The sequence below is a fragment of the Eleginops maclovinus genome, chromosome 14 (genome assembly GCF_036324505.1).
Source record: "Eleginops maclovinus isolate JMC-PN-2008 ecotype Puerto Natales chromosome 14, JC_Emac_rtc_rv5, whole genome shotgun sequence".
Lineage (NCBI taxonomy): Eukaryota > Metazoa > Chordata > Actinopteri > Perciformes > Eleginopidae > Eleginops > Eleginops maclovinus.
In genome coordinates, this window is record NC_086362.1 from 5,929,969 (window position 1) to 5,939,268 (window position 9,300).

The 9,300-nt window shown below is 40.4% G+C and overlaps 1 protein-coding gene across 1 annotated transcript; it reads left to right on the forward strand.

Annotated features, from left to right (window-relative positions):
* Positions 1-3,080: 3,080 nt before the first annotated feature.
* Positions 3,081-8,280, forward strand: gpr78b (G protein-coupled receptor 78b). Its single transcript, XM_063900845.1, has 3 exons — positions 3,081-4,315; positions 4,403-4,516; positions 6,029-8,280. The coding sequence occupies exons 1-3, from the start codon at positions 3,645-3,647 to the stop codon at positions 6,264-6,266; spliced, it is 1,023 nt and encodes a 340-aa protein (XP_063756915.1). The 5' UTR covers positions 3,081-3,644; the 3' UTR covers positions 6,267-8,280.
* Positions 8,281-9,300: the final 1,020 nt, after the last annotated feature.

Sequence of the window (9,300 nt, forward strand, 5' to 3'; positions counted from 1 at the left end):
GAAATGTAATCCAACTTTTATGCCTGTTCGGACTGCAGCTAATATTCATTTTCATTATTGAGTCACTTTATTTTACTATCTGCAGGTAACTTCTTCTACAGGGTGTAAAGCGCTCTCCCACTTCTAATCACTTCCATTTTCAACCTCAATTTTGATCACAACAACACATGTTTAATGTTTTGCAACCGCATGTTGTGTGGTTTCGACATTATTGCTTTGCCAAAAATCTGTGCGCACACACACACATGGACCATGACAGTGGATTGCAGTTAGGGGATCATAGGACACTCACATTTTAGACAGTGTTCATGGCCACTGAAATGTAGGTAAAACAAGTCAACATAACTGGTAGCTTGGCTGTCTTCTTTACTTATCATTTCAGCACTACAGGCAAGTTGAACAACACTTAAACAGATGCTGACCAACAGGCTTGGAGCTGTTATCAGTTATGTGTATTAGGCTTAATAATACAAGTTATAATAAAGCACAAATGATCCACATTAGCTGGTTCCATCTTCGGAAATATATGGACTTCCAAATTAGTGTGATGGACTGTTGGTCTGACACTGTGATATGACTTTAGCTTTGGCCATGTGGAGAATCTTACGGTCACATTTAGGCCCATAATTATTAATTGCACCAATATTGCTCATGTCCAGCTCACCTGATCTCTTAAGGATCCAGAAGGGTCCAGCAGTGGCTCAGTAAGTAGGGGCTTGGACTGGGAATCGTAGGGTCGCCGGTTCAAGTCCCCGAACAGACTTGAAATATGGAAGGTGGACTGCTACTTGGAGAGGTCCCAGTTCACCTCCTAGGTCCTGCTGTGGTGCCCTTGAGCAAGGCACCGGACACCTCCAATCCCCCCTCCCCATTGCTCCCCGGGCGCTGCACGATAGCTGCCCACTGCTCCTAGTACTAGGATGGGTTAAATGCAGAGGAACAATTTCACTGTGTGTGCTCTGCTGTGTGCATGTATGTGACAAATAAAGAGGGTTTCATCCTCCGATTCTATCTATCTACTTCTTTACTTCCCATCTGTGCTTGGAGTCATAACTGAATTTATTTTTCCAAAGCAAAGAGCTAGACATCAGTGTCTTCCTCATTTATTGTCACCCTATAAACTAGCTATTGTGTATTGTCTGATGTAGGCTCCAAAACGTAGAGTTGGCAAGTCTGTCTGTCTCTGTGAGCTTCACCGGATATCTTGCTGTGTTTGAATTCATTTGTTAAAATGCTACCGGTCTTTAAGGCATTTGAGAGGAAACCTAAAACTGCAGCGACTGATAACTCAACAGACATAAAAGCATCCTCTAAAAGCAATCTGATTCACGGTTCTGTAGCTGCCTCGCTCTGATACCTCGGTTAGGTAATACACCAGCGCTGAGAGTTATATTGGAGGTGACACCCCATCAGGCCTATAAATAGCTTTGCACTTCCCCCCCCCCAGGAACCCAGCTGTAGCTTTCTCCCAGGCATTTGATCGCTTGTTTATAAGGCGACTGACATCACCCTCTGCTGCTTTGTTTCTCTGACTCCAAAACATACTCTGGCACCTTCACACCCTTCACATATAAAAGACTTTCATCAGCTGCTGTGCTTGTGAAGCTTTTCAGAGGCAGTCACTTCACAGGTGGTCGGGTTTCCCTAGCCTACGTTTAATGGTGACTCACTTAATCACCATAAATACTCAACTATCATCGCCACAAGCATGGAGTAAAGTTTATCCTATGACATTACATAAATACAAACAGAACACTTAATTGGAGGGGGTGGTTATTCAGGCATAAGCCCAAGAGCCTCATAACAAGTGGGAGTATAAGGCGGATGAAATGGAGAAAAGACATACAAAAAGCCTGCAGGCTGTGTCTGACCTCAGTGAGTCACTGTCTGCAGGCTTCTCCAGGATTGGGCATGACTCACAAACATTTCTAAAGTGCACTTCTGACACTAGCTACAGCATGTTACTCCAATTTTGAAATTGTATGCCCAGTGTATTATGTGTTAAAGTAAAACAGCTGTGCCTTTAAACTTCTATTGCAATCCTACTACATTTAGACGTTCCTCTTAATCAAAATGGTTTCTCATCGAGGTATATGGACATAGTTGTACATAAGAAATCAAAAGAAGAACAAGAAGAGGCAGATTTTGGGGGACAGTAGTGAGCTGTTATACTGATTACCTTGTGGAGATAACAATTGAATTGATTGGCAATGTCAAAAAGTAATATTTAGAATAAAGGACGGCTATTATCTATTTGAACACTCATAAAGGATGCCTGTTTAGCCTGATTCTAAGACATTGTGCACAGGACTATAGTTCAACATATTTACATGTGACCCATTTAAACATTGGACTGGATGTCAGAAAGTACAAATGCAGCTTCTTCCATCCCTCTGGTTCATGAGAAGATAGAAAAGTGGATGTGAAAGACTTTGTACTGAAATGCAAGCAAAAAAAAGGGTTATGTTTTCTTTGCCATGCAGGATTAGAGAGCAGAAGGTGTTGCAATGAGATTTTTTGGTTTTGTTGATTGAGTTTGTAGGTTCAGAATCAGAATCAGAAATCCTATATTTGTCCTGCAACGGTACATGATTAAAACAGCAGATAAAGGAAGGAAACATTCTTTGAAAGGCTAGGTATGCACACTTTATTAATAACACAATAAGAGCAAAACGAAATAACACCATGGTAAATAAATAAAGTGAGAGAAAATAAAAGGTTAAATTGCACAGAGTTTTATATTTACAGAGAGTGTTATTGAACATCAGGGGTATTCCAGTATATGTGCAAAGCAGCAGTGTTGAAATCAAATAAGAAATACAAAAACAAACAAACAAACTGTGAGCATCAGTCCCAGTTTACCCACAGCAGCTTTCTCTTGTAACAGTCCTTTTGTATATTTTTACATACCACACACAAATTATGATTGTGCGCAGTGAATCTACAGTAGCCCCGGAGGTATGAATAATTCATTTCAGGAAAAGGATCTATTTGCCCCCGCGCATCTCCGGCGCGCGTGTGCACCAGGTGCCGTTTGGTCACGGCAGAAGCGTCTCCAATTATCCAGGAGGAGAACATCTCTGGATTTCTCTGCGCCCTTTGCCTCCCAGAACTAAATTGATTTCGAGGGAGCCGTGATCGATGCTGAAGAAACTCGCATGTGAAATCAAGTGGGACGATTGATTTGTTTGTGCAAAGAAATCAAACTGGAAATCTCCAATGTTGAAAACAAAAATGTGAGTTTGGGTGTTTTGTGACCAAGACAAATTGTTCCCACGTCTATGGGTGTGAGTACTGTTTCTTCACGTGATGTGTCAAAGCGATTATTCATTTGCTCAGTCTCATTCTACATCTGAGGCATCACGCGCACACTCTGCTTCACTTGAAGATCTACACCTGCACCTGCTGGATGCTAATTGAAAATAATCGACAAGTTTGACGAGAGAGAGGGAGAGATGGAGGCACGCTTCAGCACGCTGGACAGCGCTCGTGGAAGTTGGAGAGGACGGGGACGCGCGCACACAGGAGGATTTTAATTGAAAATAATCTTTGGAGGCGCTCCTGCAGGGATCATGGTTGATTTTAACTCCTCATTATCATTACCAACAACAGGTAACCCGAGAGGGGACTTTCCGGAGTGAGACATGGACTTTGCTGACGTTATCTTCGCTCTGTTTATCATCGTGGTTGCGGTGGTTTCGCTGTTGTCCAACTTGTTGGTGCTGCTATGCTTCGTCCACAGCACCGAGATCCGCCGACAGGTGCCCGGCGTCTTCACCATGAACCTGTCCTTCTGCAACATCCTCATCACTGTGCTCAACATGCCGGCCACTCTGGTGGGGATCATCCGGGACCAACAGCCTTTCGGGGATTGCATTTGCCACACGGTGAGCTTTCTGGAGACTTTCCTCACCGCCAACACCATGTTGAGCATGGCGGCTCTCAGCATAGACCGGTGGATCGCGGTGGTGTTCCCGCTCAGCTACTCCACCAAGATGCGCTACAAGGACGCGCTGATCATGGTGTGCTACTCCTGGCTGCACTCCTTCACCTTCTCTCTCACGGCCCTGCTCTTCTCCTGGGTGGACTACAGCTCCGTGTACGCGTCTTGCACATTACAGCCCACAGTGGAAGGGGGAGACAGGATTAAGTTCACTATCTTCACTGTGGTTTTCCACGCCACCAGCTTCATGCTCTCCCTGCTCATATTGTGTTTCACATACTTGAAAGTGCTCAAAGTGGCCAGGTTTCACTGCAAGAGGATTGACATTATCACCATGCAGACTCTATTCCTTCTGGTCGACATTCACCCAAGGTAAGTCATTTATTTATACACAGGCATTTTTTTCTTCTTCCTTTAAATGTATAATTCATAGATTTAAAAATGTTTTGCTGCTTTCAGTGTGAAACAAAGATGTTTAGCAGAGCAAAAGAGGAGAAAGCAGAGAGCCACGAAGAAGATCAGCATCTTCATCGGCTCTTTCATCATCTGCTTTGCCCCCTATGTTATCACAAGGTAAGTTGAATTGTCAGTAACAAAAACATCACCAAATGAACTTCAGAACTGTATTTTGACTTGTTATACATATGTAAACCTTGTGTCTTCATCCAGAGGTGCTGAAAATGTCAGATCTGTCACACTTTTAGTTCAGATTAGCCAAAATTCAGCATAAATATAGTTTTTCTGAACCATAAAAGGGCTCATAAAAGGTGGCTTGCCATGCTGCTTTCACTAAAACACACATAATACAGTTTAGGGAAATACGTATAGTACAGAGAACAAGTTGTGTCTTCCAGGTAAAATAGGAAAAGCTTGAGGAGCAGTTTGTCACCGAGATGTAGTGCGATGATGCATCAGTTTGACATATGTGGCGCATGCACATATGAGTGGGAAGAGGAAGGACACATTAGCAGGGATAAAGTGTCTGAGAGATTGGAGTAACCCCCTGACACTACCCACTGGAAGGAGCCTGCTCTTAAAAACAAACCTCTAATTATGATCATTGCTTCTCATGTATCTGTTCTGCTTTTATTAACATCATGTTTACTGAAGATAAAATAGGAATTTTCTTCACCTTCTGTCGAAACCTTAAATTGACATGACATTTGTATTTCTTGACAGTAGCAGATTTGTGTGTAATTGATTACTATTTAAACACTATGGTTCCAATATTTAAAAGCCAAAGCTCCCGTTATCTCACTAAACATGTCTATGGATCTTCCCCTGACAGCTCATTAACAGTATTTATGTAAAGGGTATAACACATTTTTTTAATTGGTGCTGACAAAATACCAGCAGAATTGCCTTTATGAAGCAAATTAAACAACGATAGTAAATACAAATACCTTGTCATGTATATTGCTTTTTTTTTTAATTGTTGCTCTAGCTCGTTAATGCCATCCCATAAAGGAAAAAAGCTCCCCTACACATCTCTTAGGAAAATGAATCATAATGCTTAGCATTTAATATTGGCAGTCTAAGCTCTGCTGTACAATACACCTCTTCACTTTTTCTGTGCTGTGATTAGATTTGTGAAGTGGACAATTAGAATCACAGTGAAAAAAAAGGAATGCCATTAGAGACCAAAGCTCAAGAACTGTTTGTCATTGAATTATGACATACTTACTGTAATGTATACATAAGGAAGAAAAACCTAGTACAATCGCATCATATTTAACTTTGCATTTGTTTTGCCGCAGTTTGAATCTTCTGTGCTGAATGAACTTTAAATAGTTTAAAATAAATGTAAAACTTCAGTGAAGCAATTATGCTATATTTGCAACATTCACTTAAATGCATAACATTTACCAAATAAATTGTGAACACAGAATAGTGACTACTGCTCACTAAATATTTTCTGAACCAGAGAGTGACTGTAGAAGGGCACAGATGACCATTTTGTGCAGGTCAAAGAAAGGATGAAATAGTTTTATATAACCACTTTGAACATTTAAAAAACTGAAGAAAAAAAACATCTCAGACTAAAATGTACTTTGATTATTCATGCCTCTACTGCCTCCCCTTCAGGTTGGTCGAGCTTCTCCCTTTCGTGGACATCAACCGCCGCTGGGGAATCATCAGTAAGTGCCTGACATACAGCAAGGCTGCGTCCGACCCTTTTGCCTACTCCCTCCTACGTCAGCAGTACAAGAAAGTCCTGGTTACTGTCGTCAACAGGCTGCTCCGCCGCGACCTGTACCCCTCGTCTGGCCACAACAGCTCTTTAGACACGGAGAACGACTACTGTCTCCAGAGGATCAGCTAATGGCAAATGCGCGGTGGACATGGCAGATACACACGACGAGCCAAAAATAAACGTTCCCTCATAAAAGAAGGTGGGCGGAGGAGAAGAATGAGAAGAGACACTGGATATTGTTAGGGAGGGAAAATAGAGCTGATAGAGGGGACATATTGTGGGTTGGGGTGAAGAAAGAGCATAAGTAAGGAAGGCAGTGGGTGGAGAAGAACGACAAGACAGCACTGAGGGGGAGGATGAAGGAGCGAAGGAGGAGACGGATAGGGAGCGACTAGGACGATGTGGAAACTTTGTCCTCAGACAGAATTGGCAAACAAGAGATCTGTGATTCATCGGCGGAAACACACAATACCACACAAAGACACACACACAGTTCAGACAAATCAATTTCTTCAGAGGAGTCGTGGGTTCAGATGAATCTCAAACTGAAGGACAAAACAGCCGGACACTGGTCCCTTATTCTCTTTCAGCGACATGTATAAAGTGGCCTTTTGTACTGAACCTACCAGTTTGTAGTGATTTTGGCAAATCCACATGTAGTGACCTTTCTTCTGGCACAAAATACAGGGAAAAAGCTGGAAGCTGATAGTCAGTAGCTGGAGCGAAAAGAAGGACATACTTTTTTGCTCCTGCTGCTGGATAATTTACTCAACTGCTGCACATTATTGCCATGTTCTGTATTGACCATGTTAGACTACTTCGCAGTGTCATGTCAGTCACTGAATACTGATGCACTTTGTCTAACTCTCTCAGAGCTATAGTTACAGGAGCCAAAGGCAAAATAACATTTACAACATGATTTTAAACGGTAAGATTGATGATATTTTATATTTTTCTTGTTGTTAATAAAGTCCATGAAAAGAGCAAAATTAACCAACTCCATTACTTTTCGGACCCTTTATTTTATAAGATTTCTGTTGCATTTTTGCCTTTTTTTGAGTAGGTAAGAAATGCAAAGCAGGAAAGGTCACCATACTTGGCCACCAGACAGGTGACTGATAAATGAAATTAGTTAAAAATGCTCAATACTCAAACAGAGAAAAACCTTAGCATTATTGGGGACTATTTTCAGACGTGGGTCAATACACATCTGGTGTGGTGGAAGTAGTTAAGGGAGCAGTGTGTGTACATTGGTTGGAAAGAAGATTAACTACAGTACCCTGGTTCATGGTATTGAATAAGTCAATCAGCTTAAAAGTATAGTTCATTCATGTGTTTTAAAGAAATGTTTAGATAATTGACAAAGCACACTCCATGTTATACTTAAATGGTCGTTTTACTAAGATCCACGTTCCTACGCCACTTAGTCTGCGAACATCTTAGTGTAGACGTGTTTTAATTAATTGAATCCAACTCCCTTAAACCGGAGTACTCACAAGTCCCGGAGGAAAGGTAGATGTAAGTTTATTTGAAGTTGGGGATCACTGGCTAAATCAATCTTTATCTGTTTCAGTCTTTTCGTGCAGTTTCCTGATCACGAAAAAAACATAAAATATCACTGATCCTTTTAAATGTGTCCTTGGTGAGTTTGAAACTGAATGTACTAGTGACGGCCCACTTTTGACTGAAATGCGTTTGTACAAATGTTCTTTGTTTTGCCAGTTTAAAATGTTTCTATGGATATTTACATGATGTTATTATATATTTTGCACTGTACAGGAACAACTTTTTGTCTAAATAAAAGGGTGATGTAGCATAGGGCTGCTAGAAGTGCTTGAAACACACTTGTTATGTGTTTGTGCCAGAATTGAACATGTGACTAATTCAGCGGTTCTATTCTTTATATACTTCAACAAGAACAGCTGGTTTGTTATTAACATTCTTTGGATGTACTTTCTGCACATGTATTGTTCCTCCTGTAAGCCACTTGCTGTTCTTTGGCAGTGTGATTAGCTATTAGTGGAATATGTGCAATAAAAGCTGTCAATTATACAAATATTAAAAGTATTAATGTTTTCACAGTAATGTCTTTAAATCAAGATAATGCCCTTCGATTTGATTTGTAATTTTCCAAATTAAATTCAAACGGTACAGTTAAATTAGTCTGACACTAAATGACGGATACTAAATGTTTTATTTGAATCTTAAATGGGGATTATGGAAAAATATATTCAATTTTTTAAACTGATGGATACTTGAATAGAAACATAATTTGTTATTCTCAAATAAAACTGTTGGGTCCTTGTCACCACCAGCTAGTCCTCTGTTTCTGAATCACCTTGTTTTGTTTTCATCTGCCTCGTGGCACCTATTATATCAAAGATGATATATGGTGTATGTCTCTATTGCAGCACCGCGTTGCCAAGTGTAATTAAAGAGATGGGTCAAAGATAACATTTGCCAATTAGTGATTCTAATTTATTCAGACTCAGACTTAATTTGATGCATGGAAACAGACCGACAGTAATTACTTGCAACATGGAGTGAGGGAATTTGCATTATTTTGTGACGAACTAAACCAGCAGCACCTTGGAATTTAGCAGGGCAGACCAAGGTCGCCATGACAATATGGGACAGACTATTTCAAATAAAACATCATCCAATTCACCCCAATCATCAGAAATAAGTTATAAGAGAAATTGGGGATGAAAAGTGCTCATAATGAAAGTGTAAGCCATTCTCAGGGTTTAAAACAAAATGGTCTTAACTGAGTTAGTTTAAAGAGTGTCATCCCACTTGAATTCTTTTCAATCTCTTGTCACTTCAGAGTACTTTTCCTTATAAATGTATAATCAAGAACAATAATTCTGTGTTCCATTTTGAGAAAAGGCATTAAAACACTGATTACTTACCTGACACATTACATTGGTAGATGAGAAATCGAATGTCCTGACAAAACAATGACATTGCAAATCAGTTTGAAAAATAAATTAAGTTGTAAAAATATAGTGAACATTTAATATGGCTAAGCAATGATATTATCTGCATAATAAATGACCATGTTAAGGATCTCATTCTTATTCCTGATTTAGGATACAGAGGATATTTCGATTTCCCTCTTAGGCTCACTCTCAAGATACTAACCAGTCTTGAACCCAGCGGT

Coding starts and splice junctions, on each gene's coding strand:
- gpr78b (XM_063900845.1), top strand. CDS start 3,645: ATGGACTTTGCTGACGTTATCTTCGCTCTGTTTATCATCGTGGTTGCG. Junction 4,316..4,402: donor CTGGTCGACATTCACCCAAG/GTAAGTCATTTA, acceptor TGCTGCTTTCAG/TGTGAAACAAAGATGTTTAG. Junction 4,517..6,028: donor GCCCCCTATGTTATCACAAG/GTAAGTTGAATT, acceptor CCTCCCCTTCAG/GTTGGTCGAGCTTCTCCCTT.